At 42.6% G+C, this 25,028-nt stretch overlaps 1 protein-coding gene across 3 annotated transcripts in view; it reads left to right on the top strand.

The window, feature by feature from the left end:
- Epg5 (ectopic P-granules 5 autophagy tethering factor) overlaps positions 1-25,028 on the top strand; it is a 95,474-nt gene that overhangs the window by 1,534 nt on the left and 68,912 nt on the right. For all 3 annotated transcript variants that reach the window (XM_060377011.1, XM_060377010.1, XM_021645488.2), the window contains exons 2-10: positions 9,348-10,271; positions 11,607-11,850; positions 14,948-15,084; positions 15,531-15,638; positions 16,728-16,801; positions 19,032-19,137; positions 22,183-22,297; positions 22,797-22,947; positions 24,001-24,156. In XM_060377011.1, coding sequence (XP_060232994.1) covers positions 9,348-10,271; positions 11,607-11,850; positions 14,948-15,084; positions 15,531-15,638; positions 16,728-16,801; positions 19,032-19,137; positions 22,183-22,297; positions 22,797-22,947; positions 24,001-24,156 — 2,015 coding nt within the window. The remainder of the gene's footprint in view (positions 1-9,347; positions 10,272-11,606; positions 11,851-14,947; positions 15,085-15,530; positions 15,639-16,727; positions 16,802-19,031; positions 19,138-22,182; positions 22,298-22,796; positions 22,948-24,000; positions 24,157-25,028) is intronic.

Here is a 25,028-nt window from a genome sequence, read left to right as displayed (position 1 = left end):
ATCCTTGTGTCGCTCCCTCCCACAGTAGCATTGTGTGCCCGTTTTATGTCCCTCTTCGTATCTGTAACTTTGCCAGCCACTCTCTGCCTTAGACTGGGAACTCACTGAGAGAAGGATAGCTCCTGTTCATAGTGCCTTTTCATTACTTCTGTAGTCACCTGATAAAAGTTGGTTGGATTAAAAAATTAGGGCCAGCATCAAAGCACATTTCCAAGCTCTGTCCCTCAAGAATTTAGTAGTTTTTCTTCAGACTTGTATAAAAAACAAATAGAAATGTTCATGATACCAGCAGCAAGATATTCACACTTGCCAGTCTAAGAAAATAAATTGGTTTAGGGTGAGTAGATGCATCTGTTAATGCTGGCTGTTGTTTGGCCACCGTAATGAAGTCCTGTATCACTGAAACTTTACAGTGATATCTTTTAGATCCATCTATTTATGGATCCATGAACAGATTTCAAGGCTTAATTCAGAAGTGGATTGTCATGTGCTGTTGTGTTTGGGTTGCTGTGGCTTCTGGATCTGTCCTAGTACTTGGCCTACATTCCTCAGTGTTACATAGGTGACTCCAGGATGACAGGTTGTGGTTAGGTATCTGGTATTTACTATTGAATGCCCCAATAATGGTTTTATTCTTTTAGTATGATCCTTTGTAAAAACATTCCCCCAACTCTCAGTATCTGGACTTAATGTATCTTAGTAAATTTAGGTTTAGAAGAACAGAATCTTGGATTTGGATGTTCTCTGCAGGCTTAATAGATTTTGTAGTAAGGCAGAGTGGTGATACATGTGGTAATCGCAGCCTCTGGCTCCTGGAGAATTGTGAGTTTAAGGACAGCTGGGCTACATAAAGGGTTCTCAGTTAGTTTGGCACTATGTAATGAGTCCCTGTCTCAAAAAAGGTGTATCAAGTTGTGAATTCTAAAAACTAATACGAGCCCCTAGTTATCAATAGGATGGACTAGGGTGTTTTCTGCTTAACCCTTCTCACCCATCCTGGTGGTCCTTTTTCCCCTTGCTCTATCTTGTCTAGGTAATGGATTTCTTCTTTTGTTTCTTCTAGGCACTAATTGTTGTTGGAATAAAGTTGGGCTGTGCTATATACTTTTATTTAGCTTCTTTTGTGACTCCTGAGATCCAGTCATTATTGAATACATAATGCCCACTTAATGTTTCCCTCAAAATGATTCTAGGCATTTGGGATATAGGAGAAAACCCTCAGGCCTCAATGATGCTTCTAGTGTGGAGAAACCAAATAAAACCCAACTGAACACCACCCATAGGAATTAAGATATATGTTAAAAGGTGATAGTAGTGCTATGGAAAAAGAAAAATCATAATAAAGATTTGTGGAATATTTGTGAGAAGCTTGGGTGGATTGCAGTTTCAAATAGGTGGGCAGTGTAACCCTTATTTATAGGGATGTTTGTTTTGTTTTGAGACAGGCTCTCACTGTAGCTCAGGCTGTATTGGAACTCACTATGTAGACCAGGCTGGCCTTGAACTCAAGAGATCTGCCTGCTGAGTGCTGAGATTAAAGTTTGTTTCTCCACCATGCCTGGGATAAGGAGACTTGTAAATGAGGGTATTATGGATTAGAGTAGTTTACAGACTGTAAGGCCACTGCCTGCTCTGTTCTTGAGATTGTAATGAGGCAGTGTGGCTCGCTAGGGTGGAGTGAGTGAGCCGGAAGTAGATGAAGTCAGAAAGGCAGGCCCTTGTAAGGACTTTATAGTTTTTATTTTGTGACATTAGAATCATGTCTGGGCTTGAGCAGAGGAGGGTGACACATGACTTACGCTTCAAGGAAAACTCTGCTTGTTTGAGAACAAACTGTAAGGGGTATTAATGTGAAAAGAGCTCAGATTTCAAAGGGAATAGGAGATTCATTCTGGAATCCAGTGTAAGTGACTGTGGCCTAGGACCACAGATTTAGGTTACCTAAAATACTGTGTTCTGGTGTGGTAACAGTTTCATTAAGGTTTTCTAATTAATCAAAGAAAGTCATAAATCAAGTCATTTAAAAAATGCACCTGTGGGACACTAGGCAGTGAAGGGGGGAATTTGCTGTAGGCCTCAGATGACACTCCCAGCCTTAGGGGTGGTGGAATCCAGAGCTATGTAAGTTTTGAAATAAAAGTTTGTCAGTAGCATGGAGATGTAGCATGAGATATGTGAATCTAGTATTCTGGAGATAGCCTGAGGCTGAGATGAAAATTTGCCAGTAATTAACATAGTTTCAGGAGGTAGAGACCTGGAGGATCCAGAGGTGGAGACAAAACTGGACCACATAGCCCTTCATATAGGGCAGGGGTGTAGGTCATTTGGCTAATGTGTGAAAAGCACCAAAACAAGAGCAAAACAAACACAGGCATTCAGATGGAACTTAAGCAAGGAGCTGAATTGTTTCATTTTTGGGTTAATGTCTTTAAAAGATAGTAAGAAGGCTGGTAGGATGGCCCAGTTGCTAAGGGCATTTGTGTGCAGGCCTGGTGACCTGAGGTCAAATCTGGGAACACAAAGAAAGGAAAAAAGAGAACCAACTCCTGAAAGTTGTCCTCTGGCCTCCAGGCATGTACTGTGGTTCATGTGCCCCTCCCCCCACCTCGGTACACATGAACACTAATAACAGATCAAGACATTAAAAAAGAAGCGATCAGATCCAATTGCCCTCCATTACTAAGAGGTTGGGAAGAGAAGGAACAGAGAAATGGGCGTGAGAGCAAGCAGCTAGTGAGGTAGGCTGTGCTCCCACAGCCTTCTTGGGCAGCCTGGGCCCTAGAGCTGAATGAAGAATGTAGGAGGGAGAGATCAAATCAGCCAAATGCTGTGGAAGAGGGAAACGGGATTGGCAAGTGACAACAACAACACCAAAAAAGTAGCAGCCACTGGGACAGTGCTCGTAGTAAGACGCTCCACCCTCATAACACTTGGAAGCTGCCTTCAACCCAAATGGAGTTGCAGTATATTCCCACCTTACCATGAAAGTTCACTTCTGAATTATTTTTGTACATTCTGAGAATTAGGCAAATTTCTGAATGTGCCAGTGTCGGTATTTGTTGGGTAATGTAATAGCTTCATCTTGGAATTCCAGTACCTGAGACAGAGTTCAGTGTGCAGCAGTTGATTCTTATTCTTGCAAACTGCAGGTGGTTCCGTTAGCTCAAGAAACACTTACTAATCACAGAGTCAAAAATCGGAGGAAGATTGGATCCAGAGAGTCCTGACCTAGTCTCTGCTCTCTAGGTATCTGTCTGTTTGGGCAGGCAGAATGTAGATAGCCATCTGGGAGGGAGCTGGATCTGGCCTGACTGTCAACCCAGTATGTCTCTCTAGTAATCACTTCCTTAATTTTCCTTTTGAGCCTCAGTTTTAGAGACCTGCTTATTCCAGCAACCTGCTGAACATCACATTGACAAATGGAGTTTCCTTACTCATTAAAAAAAAAAATTCATATACTGTTTTCTTATTTATTGTTTTTGGCAGTTTGGCAAATTGCCTTTTGTTAGAGCTGTACTGTTGGCTGACCTGGATCTAATATTCAGCTGTTCCCAGTGTAGAATTTTGGAGATGCATATTGAGCCTTGAAATATCAGAGTATAAATTGTGGACAGAAACACAGGCAAATTCCCAGAAAGAGACAGTTTTGCTCCTCTCTGAGGGAATAGGGTGCATTAATAACAGTTAAGAGAAGTTATGAACACCAGATCTTCAGAGGCAGGCAGATCGCTGTGAGTTCAAGGCCTGGTCTATGAAGTGTTTCTAAGACAGCCAAGAGAAACCCGGTCTCAAAACAAAAACAAAAACAAAACAACAACAACAACAAAAGAGATATTATATGAGCTGGGTGCGGTGGTGCATGCCTGTAATCCCTGCATCCAGGGAGCAGAGGCAGGGGGATCTCTGTGAGTTCAAGGTCAGCCTGGTCTACAAAGCAAATCCAGGACAGTCAAGGCTACACAGAGAAACCCTGTCTTGAAAAACAGAGAGAGATGGGAGATGGGGGAAGAAGGGAGTTACATGGGGTCTAGAGAGGTGGCTCAGCAGTTAATAGCACTGGCTGCTCTGCAGAGGACCTGGGTTTAGTTCCCAGCCCCCACATGGCAGCTCACAACAGTCTGTAACTCCAACCCCAGGGGACTACACCCTCTGCAGCACCATGGTGCAAAGGCAAAGCATTCACACACATAAAAATAAATACATATTATTAAAGTTAAAATAATAATGAAGAAGTTGCCTGGCCCTGTGTCATGGGTGTTTGTGTGGCTGCTGAATGTTGGTAGCTGTAATCCTTTCATATTCTATTTCAAAAACATTTATGTTTTCTTTCAAGTATATCTAAATAACTTACTGTTTTGACCATTAATCTTTAAAAAAAATATTTTGCTGGACATTCAGAATAGAACTAATTAACAAACACAGACAATTTGTTTGATTCCCTTTCTTAAAATTTCACAGCAAAAACTAACCATTTCAGTGATTGCATTCAGGTTTCTAGTTTGTTTGAATGTAACAACTTTTTTGTTGTTGTTTATTATTTTTTGAGACAAATCTCTCTGTGTAGACTAGCCTGCCCTGGAACTCACAGAGATGAGTCTGCCTGTGCCTTCTGAGTGCTGGAATAAAAGTATAGCAGTACCATGCCCAGTCTTGACTGTAATAGCATTTTACAATGATATTTAAATAACATTTTCCATATTCTTTCTTTCTTCTTTAGCCTGGCCTACTTGGTTAATTATTTTTATGTGTAGTGTGCATTTTGTCCTTCTACCTTTGTGAGGGTTCTGGGTGTTCACTCAGGCCATCAGGCTTGGGCAACAAGTGCCATCTTGCCCAGAGGCATTTTTTTTTAAAAAAACTTTAATTGTAATTGATTGTTTAGTTACTTCTTTCCTTTGTGTTTTTGAGACAGGAATTCATGTAGCAGAGTGATTTGGAATTCTCTGTATCTGAGGATGAGTTTGAGCTCTTCATTATGCCCTTTTCCTCCCAAGTGCTGGCTGCACCACAGTGTCTTACTCATATACTTTAAAGGTTAATTTTTTTATTTTGAGACAGGGTTTTTTTCTGTGTAGCCTTGGCTGTCCAGGACTCTCTTGGTAGACTCACAGAGATCCGACTGCCTCTGCCTCCTGCGTGCTGGGATTACAGGTGTGTGCCACCTTGCCTGCCTAGCTTAAAGGTTAATTTTATTTTAAGATGATTCACTGATCATATTTTTTGTTAGCATTATTAATTTTACAAAGTAACGTGATATTTTCAAATGTGCATGTAACATACTTTGATCATATTTACGTCCTGCCTATCCAGTAGGTAGGTATTTTAATTTTAATTTTTATTTAAGGCAGGGTCTCACTATGTAGCTCTGTCTAGCGTTGAACTCACAGGGATCCACCCCTCTGCCTTCTAAGTGCTGGGTTTAAGGTATACTCCACCAGGCCTGGCTCCAACTTACCTCTTTTTTTAATTGCCCACTACTCTTGTTAATTATCTTTTTATATGACCATATCTTCTGTGCCACAGAACGTTTATCAAAACCAAGAAATTAACTTGAGTATAATAATGTTAAACTGAAAAATAGAACGTATTTGGATTTCAAGTTTTCTCCCTAAAACAGTTTTTATTTGTTGTTCCAGGATCCAGTCTAGAATCCCTAGCTGCACGCAGTTAGCACATCTCTAGTGTCCGTTAGCTTCTGACAGCTACTTAGCCTGTCCTCCTCTTCATTTCCATAACAGAATCATTCTGTAGATTGTCCCTCAGTTTGATTTTTCAGCTAGCATTTTCACATGGTAGCTTGAGGGTATGCATTGCTGGGTAAGACACGGAAATACTGCCTCTCTTGTAGTATTGTATCAGGGAGTATCTGAGGAATGCTTTACTGGCGATGCTAACCTTGGTTATTTGGTTGTGGTACTGTTTGCCAGGATTCTCCATTGAAACTCACTATTTTTCTTTTTGTAATTAAGAAATACCTACGACTATTTTTCTTTTGCCCTGGTTCTGGCTTGATCTCTGTAACATCTGTCATGCTTCTCTTTACTGTCGATTTGGTTTAAATAAGTCCCCCACGGGTTCAGATGTTGGAAAGTTGTTTCCCAGTACAGGATATTAGGGGCATGCCTTCTGAAGGAATTCACGTAGTTCTCATAGGACCCTGGTAGTCCTCAGGAGGGTTGTTATAACAAGCCTCTCCTCTTTGCCTTCCTGTCTCATGTTATAATCTTTCCCTGTTTCTGGAACTTCTGATGTTGTGATGCCTTTCAGCATTAAGTCCTTACAGATGAAGTACCATGTTTTTGAACTATGGTCACAGTAAACATAAGTACCCAGCCCTAAGTATTTTAGTGCCAAAATGGAAAATGGGCTAGCACATCATGGAGGTGTGATGGTGATTTTCTGTTTTTTTTCCATGCCTTGTATGTTTATCAGAGTTCTTCTGCATAAAGGAGTTGTTGTGTCCTACTCGTTTGATTAATTTTTTTATTGGTTCAGGTAAGTATTTATTTTAGATTTATAGGTACTTCTTTTGCAGGTTGTAATCCAGTGCTGTTGTTTTGTTTTGTTTTATTTGTTTGTTTGGGTGCTTGAGTAATTGCAGCCTTTTCTGAGTTTGGGGTGAACATGTTAGTCAAAATGAAGACAAATGTACTGGGTCTATGGCAGTTAAAATTGTTTTACTTTACTTAGCCTCTGGCAGATAATCCATTGAAACATTTCCTCTTCATTTTTTGGATCGTAATTTGTTGCTTATGGTGATATCTTTTTCTTTTCAGATTATACTATTGAATGTCCAAATTTAATGCACTGAAAAATGGGCAATACAATATATTAGAGCATTTCATGAAGTGGATCTACATTTCCTTTATTAAATGTGAAAATTTAGATTTTTTTTTTAAGGAGGAAGGGATTTTATTTTGAGTCACAGTTTGAAGGAGTTGTGTATGGTAAAGTAAGGCCTGGTGGCTGTGCTTGTGGCGGGAGTACGAGGCAGCTGTGGCGCCTGCAGGAGGGAGGGATCTACAGTGGACAGTGCTGGTGCTCAGTTTGTTCTGTTCTGTACCCAACCAAGGACTTTGCGCATGCGGTGGCCCTGCCCACGTTCATTACCAGGCCTCCCACCTCAGTCAGTTCTCTCTGTGAAGTCCTCACACACTGTGTACTGTGCCTGCTAGAGTGAGTCTGTCCCATCACCAGCCTGCTTCTTCTCAACTTGTCAACAAAACAGCATTTTAAAATCATAGCATTTCATCTGTGCAGCCTCCCAGTAGCTCATGGTCATCTCATAATTAAGGATGTATTAAATCAGTTAGAAATCTCCATAGTCTTGATCACTTTGAACAATATTCAGAAGTTGAAAGTCTTCTGAGAGTCTAGGCCATCCGTTAACTGTGAGCGCTTATAAACTAAAAACATGTTAAAGCCTCCTATATATAATGCATATATAATGGTAAACAGTCCCATTCCAAAATAGAGGAAAGCAGGCATAGGTCCAAGGAAAGATTGGTTTGTCCAAAGTTAGATATACATGAGCAGATCAAACACTAAATTCTGCAGGTACATCTCCCGCATCTGGGGCTTGTGGAGGAGCCATCAAAGACCCATCAGAACCAGCTTCAGGGACCCACCAGCTGTGTCATTTAGAGTGCATGTGACCTTACTCTTTGGCAAGCCCCAGTCTATAGGCTTGCTTAGTGGATATCTCAACTTCCTGGCATCTCCGTCATGCTGGAGTAGCCAATGTACCCAGGCTTTACCTACACAGCTTCATGCAATGTCATTTTCATCCCACCTCCAGGGAATTTATCCCTGTCATGTGTGTCGACAGGCCTCAGCTTTTCAGAATAATGGTACAAATCTCTATGACCTTCACATTCTTGCTTTGTTCACACCTGCAAAACCATTGCATTGTCTATAAAAACCCCATGGATAATGTTGCCGAGTTTGTGGCCAGCTTAAGATGGAGTCTCGTCACTTTCAGGTTCAGTTGCAGCAGCCTCTGTATGCCTTTGAGGCTGCTCAGTGAAAAAAGTTAGTGCATTGTTTTGAAGTTGGGAACCCCTGAGTTGTCATTTCTAGGTCAGGCTTTCTTTTTTTGGATCAGTTTACATGTTTATAGTTTGGGATGTCCCACAGCTGGGTTATTGTCCTTAAGGAAACTTTTTATATTGTCCCAGTGAAGTGAGGGAGGCTTCTTTCTAATGGCAGCAATTCCCTCGATTGATTACTGGTGCTTTCAAATCCAACTTGTGTATGATTCTGAATTCTCTGTCACGTATTCTCACTGAAATGTACATTTATTTATTAGGGAACTTGCGCAGACTCATGTGGAGAAGAGGAGGCATCTTTGGGAGGGCACATTTCTGTGAATGCATTTCATTTAAAGTACACATTTCTGAGTATGCTCAGTTAGGGTCATAGTTCAAGAAGAAAGCATGACAGAGAGAAGCACCCCCATCTGTGTTGGGTGATGTTGTAAAGGCAGTGAGGAGGTGGATTCCCTGGGTACATGACAGCCCATGTTACAAATGCTCAAAGGCATGGGGACTTGGCTGGTTGCTTTTGGTTTACATTATCAGTTGCTGACAACTGTGGTGGCCAGGCTTAACACTTTAGTCTTCAGAGGAGCTTCTTTGGGGTCTGTTCCTGGTTGTCACATGTTACTGAGAAACCAAGGTTCTCTTATTAATAAAAGAATTTAGAACTGGACTCAAGGGAAGCTCAAATGGCTGCTTAAATGGCTGTACAGATGGCTGCACAAATGACTGTGCAGGTATTTTCACTGTGTGTGTCAAACTTCAGAGCTTGGGGAATTGGTAGTTGAGCTGCCTTTCCCATGGTGCTGTCTAGGATTCAGTCTGTATGTTAAACCTACACTGGCCCTGGCTCCATCAATCCAGGGACCACAAGATCAAAAAGTTTTATTAGAGTAAGGAAAACTAAACCACAGGTTAGGTGACAGTCCCAGCAGCTACCAGGAGAGATAGAGAAAAGGTAATGTCTTTTAAGTTAGGCCTGTGATGGAAAGAGCTTATTAACAAAGGAAAAAGCACTCCTACGAATGGAGGTGTGACCTGGACACAGTGGTGCACGCATGTAATCCTAGCACTCTGGGAGGCAGAGGCATGCGGGGTCTCTGTGAGTTCGAGGGCATCCTGGTCTACAAAGTGAGTTCAGGATGGCCAAGGCTACACAGAGAAACCCTGTCTGGAAAGACTGGAAATAAAAAAAAAGGAAGTGAACTGAGGAAAGAGCCCGCAATATAAAAATTAGATGCTTATATATAGTTTAAAAATTCTTCATGCTAAAACCATTGGCTATTGTTATATTTTATACCTTGCTTTTAGGAAAAGAAGAAATATGAAACCCTTCAGACTTCTGATGAAGTTTCCCTTCCAGAGCAGAAAATCCCATCTCTAGCTTGTGAACTCAAAGGAGATGATCTGAAGGTGTCGGCTGATTCACAGCTCCACAGTGATGATGTCAGTGGATATAACGAAAGTGAAATGTTTGATATACCACTCACCTCCCTGACTGTAGGTGATGGAGGACCCCTGATATGCGACACAGAGGACCTAAAAGATAAAAGAGAAATTGGAGCCCATGATGGAGATGATGAAATTAAGTTGAAAGTCGATCCTAGAGACAATGTTAAAACTAAAGGTGATCCTGCCAAGGACTTTACAGAAGCAGAGGAGTGCACACCAAGATCATGTGGGGCTTCAGGAAGCACACTGCACTTTGATGCTCCCTGTCCTCTGCAGGAGATGGAAAGTTCACACATGAGAGAAGCTCAGACTAGGAAAGAAGATAAAGAAGCCCTTGGCTGTTCAGAGGTGCTTCAAAATGCCAGCTTGCACAGTTCTTATGAAGCCAAAGAAGTTTCTCAGCCACTCAGGGTGAAGAGACTGTATCCCGAGCTGCCAGCTGAGATTGCTGAAGTACCAGCCTTGGTGTCAGTGAAGCCCTTGCTCTGCAGTGAGCGACTCTACCCAGAACTCCCATCTCAACCAGAACTAGTACCCTTTACTAAAGAACAGCTAAGACTCTTGGAGCCTGGCTCATGGCTGGAAAATGTTGAGTCATATGTAGAAGAATTTGACAGCATTGCTCATCAGGACAGGCATGAGTTCTATGAGTTGCTCCTGAATTACTCACGATGCAGGAAGCAATTGTTATTGGCTGAAGCTGAGCTGCTTACTCTGATATCTGATTGCCAGAATGCCAAAAGTAGACTGTGGAACTTTAAGGATGAACAAATGGCTGTGCAGGTATTTTGACTGTGTGTGTCAAACTTCAGAGCTTGCGGAATTGGTAGTTGAGCTGCCTTTCTCATGGTGCTGTCTAGGATTCAGTCTGTGTGTTAAACCTACACTGGCCCTGGCTCCATCAATCCAGGGACCACAAGATCAAATGGCCACAGACATATAATGTGTGGGAGGGGGGCTGGGTAGGGTGATGGTCAGCAAAAAGCACATGCCTAGTCTAGGGGGACAGCAGCTCTTGATATACAGGTGACTCTTGTGTGTGATTGTGATGACTAGGATTGCTACATCTTAGGATTTTTCAAGAGAAGCAGGCATCTGGATTTTTGCATGAAGGATCCTAATTGGCAGCTAACTAAATACAAACATATGCAGGCATGCATTCTACACAGAGTCTAAGCCAGCAAACCATGTCTCAAGGTAAATTTCAGCCCATAGATTATTAATTTTAGATTTTGGCATAATGTTACAAATATGTAGTGAGTAGACTGTCCTGATTGAACAGTGATAAGGAGATAGGAAAGTCCATTGGATGTGACCCACCCTGGAGGTCAGAGCCACCATTTCCTAAGGGCCTGGGAGGATAACTAATAAGGGAAGCTGGAGAAGATACTGGTGACAGGTGTAATTTGCTGTCCCCCTTCATTTGTGAAGAGTCTTGTGTGTTTTTTTGAAGATTCTGTGGAGAGACATTTGTAAGCTTTTAAAAAGGGAGGATGGAGAGAATTAAAAGAACACTTTTAATTCTTGCAGAGGACCTTTGTTCTATTCCCAGCATGAATTTGGCAGCCAGTAACTCCAGTTCCAGGGCATCCATTGTCCTTTTTTGACAGGGCAGCTAGGCATGCATGTTGTGCACATACAAATGCAGAACAAACAGTCATACACAAGATAGATCTAAAAAGAAAAGAGAAAGGACAGAGAAGATTCCTTCTGAACAGAGCCATAGAGGTAGAGAATGAGGCAGATCTAGAAGAGCCATAGAGGTAGAGAATGAGGTGTCTAGGGCTTGGGCTATTGTGAAGTTGAGGGCATAGCACACTGGACTTGCTATTCTTATCACAGAAGGTAAAATAGAGTTGTGAGGGTTTTGTTACTGTTTCCCTGCTGGCGTCATAGGGTCAGTCTTTTCAGAGCTGGTCATGGATTCACGATTGGTAATGTTCTCTGACACAGCCGTTGTTTGCTAGTACTGTTTTGTGCGTACACTCTGTATGTACAGCATCGTCCCTCACTGTGACTATGAGCTCTTTATGGTGGGGAGGCCTGTGAGTCTGACTCCTGCTGCCCAATGGGATCAAGTGCAGCTGGTTTCATGTTTCATCCTTTATCTACCGGTAGGGCATCTGTGCAGATCAAGTGAAAGTGTATGGTCATCACCACTACCAGAGAGTAGAGATGAATGAAAATGTTCTGGGAGAACTGAAGAAGCTATTTGATGCCAAATCTGAGCACCTCCACCAGACCCTGACCCTCCATTCTTATACTTCTGTGCTCTCGAGGTTGCAAGTGGAGTCGTACATCTACACGCTGCTCAATAGCTCAGCTGGCCTGAGGTCTTTGGCAGTTAATCAGGCAGACCAAGGTACGTAAGCAATGAAAGCGCCCTCTACACTTAAATGTGACAGAGAATTGAGGGGCACAACCTGAGGGAGTTGACTAGATACCAGTTGCTTTCACAGGATCATTGTGTGCTGTTCTCCTTGCCCCTCAACTGTACTTTAGGAGTCAGCTCTGTTTACTGAGTAGTACAAGCCTCTCTTCCCGACAGCTAGTATTTCTACCCCTCAGCAGGCTGAAAAGCCGCCTCTCTGCCTTTGCCAAGTAGAGCTCCACTGGAGTTTCATCCCCAAACTAACCATCAGGATACCTTTTCTTTCTAAAACATGTATCATTATCATTTTTGTTACTATTAGGTTTACTTATTTTATGTGTTTGACTGTTCTGCCTGCATGTATGTCTGTGCACCACATGCCTGGTGCCTGCAGAGGTCAGAAGATAGAGTTGGATCCCTTGGAACTGGGTGGTTGTAAACTGCCATGTGGGTGCTGGGAATCAAACCTGGTGGGTCCTCTGCAAGAGCGGCATGTGCTCTAACCACTGGGCAAGCTCCAGCCCCTGAGCTCCTTTTCATTCTTCTGTTTTCTCCTGTACTTTATTTATTTATTTTGTTCACTCAGTTTCTTGTTTTCTTGTTTTTTAACTGATGCTCTGTAATGGTCTGAAATAGAGATTCTAATTTTTCTCTTTCTTCACGGTACTTACTTGCTTCCCCCTGAGCCCCACCCTCAGTCTTAGCATGCTTGCTAAGACAAGTACTCTGCCAACGAGTGCATCTTCAGACCACGTGTCTGATAGATTGGTAGAACTTTGTGGGGATGGTTTTGGGAGAGGGAAAGAATTTCTTTGGTGTATAGTTCAAACAGATACAGGATATAATCTGCTGGTCACGTAGGATCCTCATTCAGGATGTAAAACCTCAAGACCAGCCTCCGGTGGTCCACTTCCTCTAAAGAGGCGCCACTTGTACAGGTTCCATACCTTCCAAAAACCACTATCAGCTGAGTGCCAAGTGTTGAAGTAAATTAGGGAACATTTTTTGCTCTTGGCTATCTCAATTCAGTATGCATTCAGTTCAACTTCAAAAGTCTTTGACAGTCTCAGCATTGTTCCTGGCTCATCTAATACAGTTTCAAGAGCATGGTGTCTCTGTTTTCCTCTTTAAAAAGAAAAAGAATAAAGCTAAGCATAGTGGTGTACGCCTTTAATCCCAGCTCTCAGTAGGCAGAGGCAGAGGCAGGTGGGTTTCTGTGAGTTTTAAGCCAGCCTGGTCCACAGAGTACATTCTAGGACAGTCAGAGATACATAATGAAACCCTGTCTCAAAAAAATAAAACAAAACAAAAAACCCAAACAATAACAGAAGAGTGAGAATAAGAGAGATAGGGGAAGACAAGTGTGTGTGTGTGTATGCGTGCATGCGTGAGAGTTCCACAATGAGCAATGGTAGGGAGGCTACCTGAGTATCGTCAGAGTGCTTCCCTGACAAAATCCCCCAGAGAAGTCTTTAGAACAGTCCCAAGAACAAAAGAAAAATTTTGATATTTTGTAATATTTTATAGTGATGGGAAGTTCTGTGTGTGACAAAGAGCAGGGAGGAGCCAGGTATCATAAATTGAAAGCTGTTCAAATCATAGCACAGATTGCTCAGTTCTCTGTCCCAGACATGGCTGCCAGGAGGCATGGCCTGATTCAGGCTGTAGGATCTAGCTTGAAGGTATAAGACCTTATTCTATCAAAACCAGCAGGGTAAGCATCAACTCCTGTTGCTCCATGTCTGGGCATGTGGGGCTTGAGGTAGAATCACCTGGGCTCCAGAAACCCTGGGTAGCCCTGAAGTCTAACTCGACTACCTACAGCACTCAGTCTCTGTATTGACTGGCTCCATCTGCTCTGTGCCTGTAGCTTTCTGTGGTGAGGCCCCTGGCATCTTCGGTCCTGAGGTCTTCTTGCAACTTAGGCTGCACATTTCCATCTTTATTTGATTGATGGCCATGTAGTTCCTGGTTCCTCCTTGCAAGGAGTTTGACTTTGCCTTGTATTGTCCAGCCTTACTCGGCAGCTTTCAGGAACCCTGGAGCAAGACATCATGCCTCTCCTTCACTGCCAGCCTGCAATGTAGCTTGATGCACTTCTCTCACAACACAGCGGCTGTGCACCTCAGCTTACCCAGCATACACTTGCCTAGGGGGTTATTACCAGGAAGGAGGCTTATTGGCATTCTAATTTTTAGGCTCTCACCTAAATACATGAGCTTTTCACAAGGCAGAGTGTCTGATGTTTAGGGCTTTGCTCTCACTATTTTCTGTTATCTCTGTGCAGAACACTAAGTTTTTCTTTTTCAGCACTGGCTCACCTACAGCTTTAAGCTCACCTATTTCCTGGCAAGCCCATGTATTGTTCAAACCTTCTGCTTCCCTTGTTGCTCTCTTTCCCTGTTGACTTGGATAAGAAAAGTGAGCACCAGCTATGCTATATCTTGAATACTGCTTGTCTTGAGAGTTTTCTCTACCAAACGAAATAGTTTATCATCTTTTAATTCAGCCTTATTCCAGTTCTAAGGACATGGATAGATGGGCAGATTCTTTGCCAGAGTATCACAGGAGTGCCCTCTGTCCCAGTTCCCAACAGAGTCCTTGTTTACTTCTGAACACCTCATGAGCCAGGTCTTCATTGTCTATCTCTCTCTTAATACCCTGGTCTTCCAAACTTCCACAGAATGGCCCTTAAGTTCTGCTAATGTCAGTTCAAGACTTGTTCATCCTGTGGCTCTAAAATCTTGTGTGTTTATTTAGCATGTTACTTCCCAAAGGCATAAGGACCACGTTTATACTTATTACAGCAACAGCTCTGCCCCTGGCTGCCATCTCTTTATGTTAGTTGCTCTTGTGACAAGAGACAGCTTAAGTCAGAAGAGTTTATGTGGTTCTCAGTCCAGCGGGATACAGTCCATCACGGAGAGGAAGGATGGCAGCAGGAGCAGCTCAGTCAGGAAGCAGACAGCCTCTTGGGTTTTATGTGAACTAAGTGCTTTAAATATTTTGGTTTCTTTGCTTTAAGTGAAGAAGCTAAGGTCCACCTCCCCAATGCCATTATAAGGACTTGGTTAATCTCTCTTTATAGTTTCTAAGCTGACAGAAAGCATGCCCACTGATGTGTGTCAGCTAAAGGAGTGCATCAGCGTGTTGTTCATGTTCACCCGGAGAGTGAATGAGGACGCCCAGTTCCATGACGACATCCTTCTCTGGCTGCAGAAACTGGTAAGGGAACAGACACAGGTAGAGAACTCTTTCACTGCTTGGGTTCTTTAAGAATCATTTCTTATTTCATAAATTTTCTTCTACAGCTTTTCCAGCCAATTCATTTAATGACTTTTCTTTGATGACGACACATGGTTACAGGTTACTTTGTCTCTCTAATGAACTCTAGCTTTCCAGTCAGAGTTGAACTCAAAGGAAATGCCTGAGGGAAGGATGCCACACTTGAAGACTGGTTTCTGACTCACCAAGTGTCTGATTATGTTTGATGATGAATTGAGTCATACTAAACATGAGAAGAAAAGTGTCAGGATTTGGAATATTTAGGTGTATCGCAGAGGGACTTATGTCTGGGTACCCAAGAAATATCGCCTGCACTAACCACTGAATAAATGCTCTCTTAGCTTACTGTGTCCATGAACCTGTTACATGAATCCTTTCTTGTTCAGGTGTCAGTGTTACAAAGAGTTGGCTGTCCTGGAGATCACTTCTTCCTCCTGAACCACATTCTTCGGTGCCCAGCAGGCGTTAGTAAGTGGGCTGTTCCTTTTATACAGGTATGACGGTGATCTTTTGGCTCTTGGGGTGGGGTAGAAGCTTTACTTTTATTTTATTATTTATTTTTAAGTTTTCCTTAAGAAATATCTAAAACAGCCTACCCCAAGGTCTAACTGAGTGCTATTTAAATAAAAAATTAGAAGATTTATTTCTATTACATGTATGCTCTATGTGTCTACATGGGTTTAGGTGTACTGTGTGTGTATAGGTGTCTGCAGAGCTCATACAGTATTGATCTCCTAGAACCTGGAGCTAAAGGTGGTTATGAGCTTCTAAACTGAGTGTGGGGAACTGAACCCCCTCCAGAGGAGCAGTGAGTGCTCTTAACCACTGAGCTGGCTCTCCAGTTCCCTAAGTAAAGCCTTTAGGCCAGGAGTATATGTGTATAGGGGTTAGTGCCAGAACTGTCTGGGTCATCACAGTGAAGAAACTAGGACATAACTATGTAAGTTCAGATAGCTACTTAGCTTTGTAGCCTCACAAGTATTTAAATTGTTAAGATTTTGGTGCAGGACATCTTAGGAGGACTATTTTTTTTTTCTGTAGTAATTGACACAACTCTCCAAATTAATCTTTCTCACAGTACAATTGCTACAAATGAAATATAATCTGTTAGCATGGCAGAGAGATCCTAGACCTGTTAGCAACTCTCATACACTTAACCAGCTTATTTATAGTTTCTCTTTGCTGAGCAACTTTCGGCCATTTTTATTATTCATAGCAACTACTTACATAGCAGTAGGAACCAAAATGTATGCCAAATTCAACTCCTTTGTATTTTTGTAACTTTAGTGGCATGGAGCCTAAATCCTTTTGAAGAGAATGGTGAGGTTTTGTTTTTGTTTTTACTGGTTTAAGGCCGCAGTACTGCTCCATCCCAGCTTTGCAGATGTCTGATGTCAGCTGTTGGTTCCCTGCTCTTAGGCTGAGGGAGGGTACAGGCGACTTCTCCAACTGTGCCCTGTGCTTTGGCTTAGTTAGGTAGCAGGGTTAGCTTTGTTCTCTGACTAGCATCTTGGTTGTTAGACGCGTGTAAACCAGCTAGAGCTGGTTTTATACAGCATACTTTCTTCGTTTTCTGATTTCAGATCAAAGTGTTGAATAACCCTTCAGGGGTCTTTCATTTTATGCAGTCCCTTGCCCTGCTGATGTCTCCTGTCAAGTAAGTGTGGAAAAGCTTTGCGTGTTAGTAATTGAAATACTTCTATCAGAGATTGGGTTTCTTAACTGCCCACATCCAAAGAGAACTGATAAGGGAAGTACTGGCATTCCAGAATTCAATATTGAGGTTTTCTTTGGGGTTGATACCCCTACCCACAGTGATGCATCTAGCTGTTATTAACCATTCTCTGTGGCCCGCCTTTTAGTGGGTTTGTCTCTCCTGTGTATGTCATTGTGACAGGCGCCATAGACTAAGAACTGGTGTGTTCTTAGAAGAAGAGATTGGGAATATGTCTTAAGTATTGGTCTGTGGAGCCGTGAGGACTGCAGGAGTGCAGCGACCAGAGCTGAGTAGTCAAGAGACAGCTCCACAGTGGATGAGTTGGCCTTGCCAGTGGGTTGGATTTCCCTGGGTGTGGGTGTGGGTAGGGAGGAGAATGTGAGCAAAGGCCCTGAACCAGGTGTGCAGAGATCTGGGGCGTAGGTAACTGCAAGTGGTAGTAATAAAGGTAACAGGGGTGGGGGCTGGAGGGTAGAAGGCCTTGAAATTAAAGATGAACAGCCTACACTTGGTATGGCTTGCCTGTGAACCAGTGCAAGATTTTTTAAATCGAGAGTAGAAATTGTATTTAAGGAAGGTTAGACGACGTGTGGTGGAACACAGCTGTTCTCACAGCACTCTAGGTTGTATTTGGAGGGTCTTCAGTTCAAGGTCAGCCAGGGTTCCACCAAGCTCAATGTAGGGACTGGACTGGAGACTTAAGAGTATGTACTTCTTCATTGCCTCAGTGGTGGCTACAGACATTTGCTCTCCTGGCTCAGGATCCCAACCAATTGCGCAGCAAAATGACAGGCATGTTTTTGACTCCCGGAAGAAGGCAAAGCCCATTCATAGGCCACCTTGAACACTGTTACTACCTGCCTCTGGTCTGTATTTACTGAGCTGATGATTGTGGAGAAAGTATGAGAACCTAGATGCCTCTTCCTGCCAAACGATTTAGCTGATTAAATAAAGAATGCAGAGAAGGAGTGTGTCTGTCAATCTTATCTCTAGTTAGACATATCTGAGCCTGAGTGACAGGGAGGGATTGATAGCACTAGCAGAAGTACAGAAAGGACATACAAATGACACACACCGATTACCTGGGGCTCAGGACTACAGTTTTTCCCATTGGAAGGGAGTTACTTGAACACAGCGCTGGAGTCTGCAGGAGGTTTCTGGCTAAAGAGAGGAAGTCATACCTTTTCAGAGGTCTGCAAGCTAGCTTGTGGTCCAAGAGGAAACTGTCCTGGTTACATTGCTCATCAGAGGGAAGAGCTGCTTGGAAAATCCTGTTGTAGGTTTTCCTGGCCTCCATCCCTTACAGCTTGCATGCAGAAGCTGCTCCTGAGCATGGAGACAATGTTTGAGCAGGGTGTTTTGCCTTTATGTGCACTTTTTGGCCCCAAACAAATCCTCTCTGTCAACTGAATATTACCTTTTTATTTTTGATAAGATGTTTTTTTAAAGATTTAATTTTATTTTTAATCATGGGTACTTGTACATGTCTGTTTATGGGGTGTGCATGTGAGTGTGGATCCCATGGAGCCGGAGTACAGATCATTGTGAGCTACCTGACATATGTGCTGGGAACTGAACTTGGGTCTTCTGCAAGAACAGCAAGTGCTCTTAACCACTGAGCCATTTCTCCAGGCATTGTTTGAATTTTGGTCTTCTTTTTTGAAGTAGGGTCTCACTGTGTAGACCAGGCTAGCCTGGAACTTCTTTTCATCCATCTCAGACTGGCTTGCAATTAGTTATCTAGCCTAGGCTGACCCTGAACTTCCAAGTGCTGGGATTACAGGCATGTACTACCGAGCCTGGCTGCCTCTACCTTTTGAGTAGAAGGATTTAAAACTAAGCACTATTATTCCTGGCCTTAGTTCTTACTTATTTTCTAATTTATTTATTTATCTACCTACCTACCTACCTACCTACCTACCTACCTACCTACCTTGGCTGTCCTGGAACTCACTCTGTAGACCAGGCTGGCCTCGAGCTCACAGAGATCTGCCTGCCTCTGCCTCCCCAGTGCTGGGACTAAAGGTGGCAACCACCACTGCCTGGCGTTCTTTGCTTATTTAAATCCACTTGGCTGATTCCTGGCTCTCCTTTGGGATAGATGATTTGCAAATGTGCTCACATCAGCTTTCTGTGTTCACACGGTCAGATTCATGCTGTTGTCTTCTAGAAATCGAGCTGAGTTCATGTGCCACATGAAGCCCAGTGAGTGGAAGCCATCATCTTCAGGGCCAGCCTCAGGGACGTGGACGCTTGTAGATGAGGGAGGAGAAGAGGTAACTTGTGACTGCATTGTTCCCTTTAGAGCTCTTCTTACTTGCCAAGCGTCGTGGTAGGCATTCTCTCGTAAGTCTCCACCCTCCTGGTACCTATTAGGTGAGCACTGTTGGGACCGCGCTTTACAGGTGGGGACGACTGATGTGTGAAGGGAGCTAACTTGTCTCAAGTCACATGGTCATTCGGTGTAGGTTCTTCTGCCAGTAGGCCATCTTGACATCCTTCTGTAGATGTGTTTAGATGGCACAATCTGGAGTGGGAAAATGAAGTAGAGTGATAGTTGTGAAATTTTATATTAAGGTTTTATTTTGGATAGTAGCAGGTTCCTGGGACTAGGGTCTTACCTATAGACAACTGCTCTGAATAATTTTGATGGAAATTTAATGGTAAAATCCATCTTCTCAAGGTAATTTTTAAAAAAAATTTAAGATAATTCTCGTTAATATTTCTTTCCTCCACAAATAGTGGTGTATTTGTAAGGAAGTTTCCTTCTGCTCATTAGCAGTTCCAGAGCCTGATTCTGGCTGTGCTCCTGATTTGTTTGGTACATCAGCTCAGCAGGTAAAGGCATTTGCCACAAGGCCTGACGACCCTAGTGACCCTCCCTACCCACTTGGTGGAAAGAGAACTGACTTCTACAAATTTTCCTCTGACCTCCACACCTATGTGTCTATGACAGACACATCTTCCCCTCACCATACAAGTAAAATGTAAAGCTTGACCTCCACCTCAAATCATGATTTGATGTTCTAAGATGCTCTTTGACCTGAGTCACTAAAGCCCTCTGTGTAAGTAGAAGAAATTGGGCAACAGTCTCAGAGTGACACCCACACTGCTGTGGAGATCATGTCAGTGTATCACACCAGGGCCTATTCAGGATCGGACGCTGCCATTAATAGTTGTTTGTTCTTTATCACCTCTTGTGGCTTGCAGCAGTTGGACAGGAGGTGGGCACTGATGTGGGTAGAGAGCTTCTTAGGAGCTGATATAGATTATCTCTGGAAGATCGTAACAAAGCAATGTTTGTTTGTTTTTTTGCTTTTTCCTAGAGTTTTTCTTTTTCTTTTTTTTTTTTTGTCTGATGGGTTTCCTGAATTTAACCCAGGGATAGATTCTTCATTTGTGCTCACCTCTTGTTTAGCACTCAGTAAAAAGTTGAGTGGATTCAAGAACTTACAGAGTTGGGCATGATGGTACGTGCTAGGTGCTAGTAATTCCAGAATTCCAGCACTTAGAGGGGAGAAAAAAGAAGATTCTAAGGTGTAGGACAGCTTAGGTAGATAGGAAGATACCCACCCTTAAAAAAAAAAAAATCAGGCCAAGAGACCAACAATGAGAAAAAATAAAACAATTTGCCTTCCTAACAAAATAAGTTAAGAACCCAACAACACTAGCAGCAAGGGAGGAAAACAAAATAAAAGCAATCAGAAGAGCTGAGTACTTGACACGGTTAAGAGTTCAATTGGATCAGGAAAGTCTGTGAGGTGGAAGGCCCTCATCCACATCATTTGTTTCTTACCTCTAGGTCCACAGAAGGCTCACCTGGGCAATTTTAAAGCTTGCCAGGCCCACACATAGATCTAAGCATCTTAGAGCCTACCCAGACATTCAGCCAGAGGCAAGCACTATTGATCCAAGTAGAGTTTCTGAGGCTCTTGTTAGCCAGTATATACATGATACTGTTCCATTTCGTATTGCTTGATATATTTGAGGCAAGTTAGCATCATAAACAGGCTGAGTGAAGTGACAGTGTTGGAGGCTGAAAGCCTCGGTAGCACGGCGCAGGTGCTGTGGGGCTCCAGAATAGATGGCAGAGTGCAGAGAATCTCTTCAACACAAGGAGTGTTGGAGCTGGACAAGGTCAGACTTGTACTTTTGTAGCATCCTTTTTTATGAGAATTTGCCTTAGTTTATTTTAGACGAAGTACCGCCAGTAATTAAGGGCCTCTCATGAGGGTCATCTCTGACCAGTCACGCACTGACTCCCAGTACTCCTAGGTTTGTGCCGAAGCTCCTGATACAGGAATCAGGAGGAAACAGAACTAAAGTGTAGTGCAAACAGTAGATAAGGAGGGGTGTGCTCAGGGTGCTGTGAGTGAATTGCTGAATTGAGTAGTCCATTGTTGAGCAATACATTCACATCCTTCCCTTCTAATGTACTGCATATGGGGACACAAGTTAACTTGATTTCTTTTTAAAATTTTTTTATTAATTATTTGTTATAATTTATTCACTTTGTATCCCAGATGTGGTCCCCTCCCTCATTTCCTCCCAATCCCTCCCTCCCTTCCTCTTCTCCTATGCCCCTCCCATAGTCCACTCTTAGGGGAGGCCCTCCTCCCCTTCTATCTGACCCTAGTCTAAGGTGACTTTAGGGCTCTGTTGTCCCCTGAATGATCTTTGATCACAGTTAGTTTTGTCTTGCTCAAAGCAGAACCTGAGGCATCTGTAGCAAATACTAGCTGCTCCGTCAAAAAGTCTGTTGAACATGATTGTAGACATAGAGTTTTTTTTGGTAGAGTTGTTTTTTTGTAAAAACAAATAACTTCACCTGTAGTAGAATATGGTTGTTTAATTAATTGTTAATTTGTTGGAGCAGTGAGTCTCACAGTAAGGCTGTCACTCTACAAGAGGTTTGTTTGTTTGTTTGTTTGTTTTTGAGACAGGGTTTCTCTGTGTAGCCTGGGCTGTCCTGGAACTCATTCTGTAGACCAGGCTGGCTCCAAATTCAGAGATCTGCCCTCCTCTTTCTTTTGAGTGCTGGGATTAAAGGCATGCACTACTACCTCCTGGCTCTAGAAGAGTTATTTTTAATATTCTTCATGATAGAAATTTAATGGGTGCCATTTCAGGTTCTGAACAATGGATTTGACTTAGGTACATAAGAATTATACTTGAATTTCAGAAGACTTCCAAGTTGTCACTGGCTTTGAGGAAGAGTCTGTAAGGACCACGTTGTGACTTGAGATGATCTAGTTCCTGTAACCACAGATTGTAGTGTGATCTCATTGGCTAGCTGATGTGACTTGGCGTCTTCCTTTTAGGATGAAGACCCTGAGACCAGTTGGATTCTCCTTAATGAAGATGACTTGGTTACCCTTTTGGCTCAGTTTCCTTTCCATGAGCTCTTTCAACATCTTCTCGGGTTTAAAGCAAAAGGTAGATGAGCTTCTCTGAAAGGTGGTACTAGTACAGGCTCCACACAGGTGACCTTGGGTTAGCTGCCAATTGGGGGTTTTCCTGTGCCCACCTATGTAAAACCTCCTCTCTGTGTGTTTGTAACTTTTTTTTACTTCATCCTTAAATGAAGAAGGCTGACTAATGTATATGTTACCTAGGTTAACTACATTAATTTTTTTCTCAAGACCAGGTTTCTCTGTGTAGCCTTGGTTGTCCTGGACTTTGTAGACCAGGCTGTCTTCAAACTCACAGAGATCTGCCTGCTTCTGCCTTCCAGAGTGCTGGGATTATAGGTGTGTGCCACTATGCCCGGCAACTACATTAATCTTAATGAAGTTCCCTACTTGACTTTGATATTGGAGCAAGAAAGATGGGATTAATTCTCTCCCTCCTAGCTTTTTCACTGAATTATACACCTGTGTTCTGCAGTGTTTTGTCGTAGTATTTATTTTTCCCTTTTTATCTGTTTCACTTTTAGGTGATTATTTACCTGAAACAACAAGGCCCCAAGAGATGATGAAAATTTTTGCCTTTGCCAACTCATTAGTAGAACTTCTGGCTGTGGGATTAGAAACCTTTAACAGAGCCCGCTATAGGCAGTTTGTGAAGCGTATTGGCTACCTGATCAGGTAATGTTGCTGTTAGCGCATCTGTGCTGGCATCCCTCTGTCCCCTTGCTTAGACACATGAGGGGTCATGGATGTGTACTTATGTCTTCTCCCATCAGCTAGATGGGGGCTTTATAAATGTTCAGTGAGAATATTTGCTTAGTTAGTCAAGACTCAAGATTTGTTATGTGATTATTCTTAGCATTCTAATTCTCAAAGCTGCTGCTAGAGAGAAGGGCCAAGGAAGATGCAGGCCTTCACTTCCTTTGTTCTCTCTTTCTGTCCACGGCCTGCTCTTCTTTGCGGTTGCCCCTGATTGAACTATGAGAAATTGGCAGCAAATCCTTTTCCTAGCATCCTTCTTCAACTTCTTACTGTAATTTAAAATATTTAGAAAAGTTTTTTCAAAGACTGAAATAAGTTACATTCTGTCTGACATGGGAGAACTTCATGTATTTGAGTAAAAGGGGTTTATGGTTTTATTAGCAAGTATTTGAAAAATTTTTGAGTTTATGTAGTGTTTTTCTATAAATCAACTTTATACCCTTTTCTACATCTTCAGTTTTTTCTGTATCATTCTCTTTAGCACATACAAAGGATATTCTGTTTTTCCAACCTTTTCCCTCAAAAAGAAGTTCATAAAACTGCAAAATATCTTTTCCCAGTTTTGTCCTCCAAATTGAATTGATTTACATTCATTTATTTATTCGGCTTTATGAGGATTTATAGGATGCCCTTGAAGCCTGGGGTTGCTTAGAAGGCATGTGTATCTGTCCTGTGCCCTGCAGCTCACATGTAACTAAGGATAGTGATGAATGCAGCCCAACCTGGAATGTTACCTACAGTCATGTGACAGACTGCTCATTTTACTTGTTTATTTGCCCTTATGCCTTCCACTAAATGCATTACCATGAGGATTGGTTTTTTTATTGTCTCTATTAAGATGACCTTTAGAACTGAGCAGACAGTAGCGTGTAGTTAATATGTATTGAGTATGCTAGTCCTTCATGTGTAATGTAAAGGTGATACTGAATGAGTGACAGAAAAGTGCCACATTGTTTTTCTCATGCTCAGGATGACCCTTGGCTATGTCAGTGACCACTGGGCACAGTATGTGAGTCACAGCACAGGCACGGGGTTGACACTACAGCCCTACTCCATGGAGAAACTGCAGATTGAATTTGACGAGCTGTTTCTCAGAGCTGTCCTACACGTCCTGAAAGCCAAAAGGTAAGAGTTGGTGAGAGCTGGGAAGCAAGGTGACCATGAAAGTCATTGACTTAAGTAGGCCGTAGAGTGATGACTTAGTTTATTTCAGCTACTTTTTATCTTGAGTAAATTCTTGGCCTTCGCTTCCATATCTGTGCTGTACTTAAACCTGTACTTGTCCTCACACTCATCAGTATTTTGGAAACAGTCTCTGTGATAGGTAGTTTTATGTTAACTCATACAAACTGCAGTCGTCAGGAGGAGCCTCAGCTGAGAAAAGGCTTCCATAAAATTGGGCTGTAGGCAAGCCTTCAGGGTGTTTTTTAAATTAGTGATTGTTGGTGGAGGACCCAGCCCATTGTATGTGGGTTCATCCCTGGGCTGGTGGTCCCAGGTTCTATAAGAAAGCAGGCTGAGTAAGCCATTGAGAAGAAGCCAGTAAGCAGCACTCTTCCCATGGCCTCCGCATCAGCTCCTGCCTACGGGTTCCTGTTTGAGTTCCTGTCCTGACTTCCTTTGATAATGGGCAGTAGTGTAGAAGTGTAAACCAAATAAACCCTTTTCTTCCCAGCTTGCTTTGGTTGTGGTGTTTCATTAGTAACCCTAAGATAGCCTCCCTTTCATTAAGGTCTTTAAAAGGATCTTTGGTTCAAGACCCAGTGCTTTTCTTAATATTCTCCATGTATCTAAAAGGTCTCATGTAAATTTGTGATAATAATATTGCCTCTGTGTCATTGGTCTTTGCTACTTTGTGGGTTCTTCTTTTGTCTCCCTTCATCTCCCTGGTTTCATCCCCTATCACTAGATAGGAGAGAAAGAAGGATAGAGGGGAGAGAGCTAGAGATCCTTGCATAAATGCCAGAGCCCAGAGAGTGTTGGGAACTCCAAGGAAG

This window comes from Meriones unguiculatus, chromosome 2, assembly GCF_030254825.1.
Source record: "Meriones unguiculatus strain TT.TT164.6M chromosome 2, Bangor_MerUng_6.1, whole genome shotgun sequence".
Classification (NCBI taxonomy): domain Eukaryota; kingdom Metazoa; phylum Chordata; class Mammalia; order Rodentia; family Muridae; genus Meriones; species Meriones unguiculatus.
This window is presented reverse-complemented; position numbering and strand designations above follow the sequence as displayed.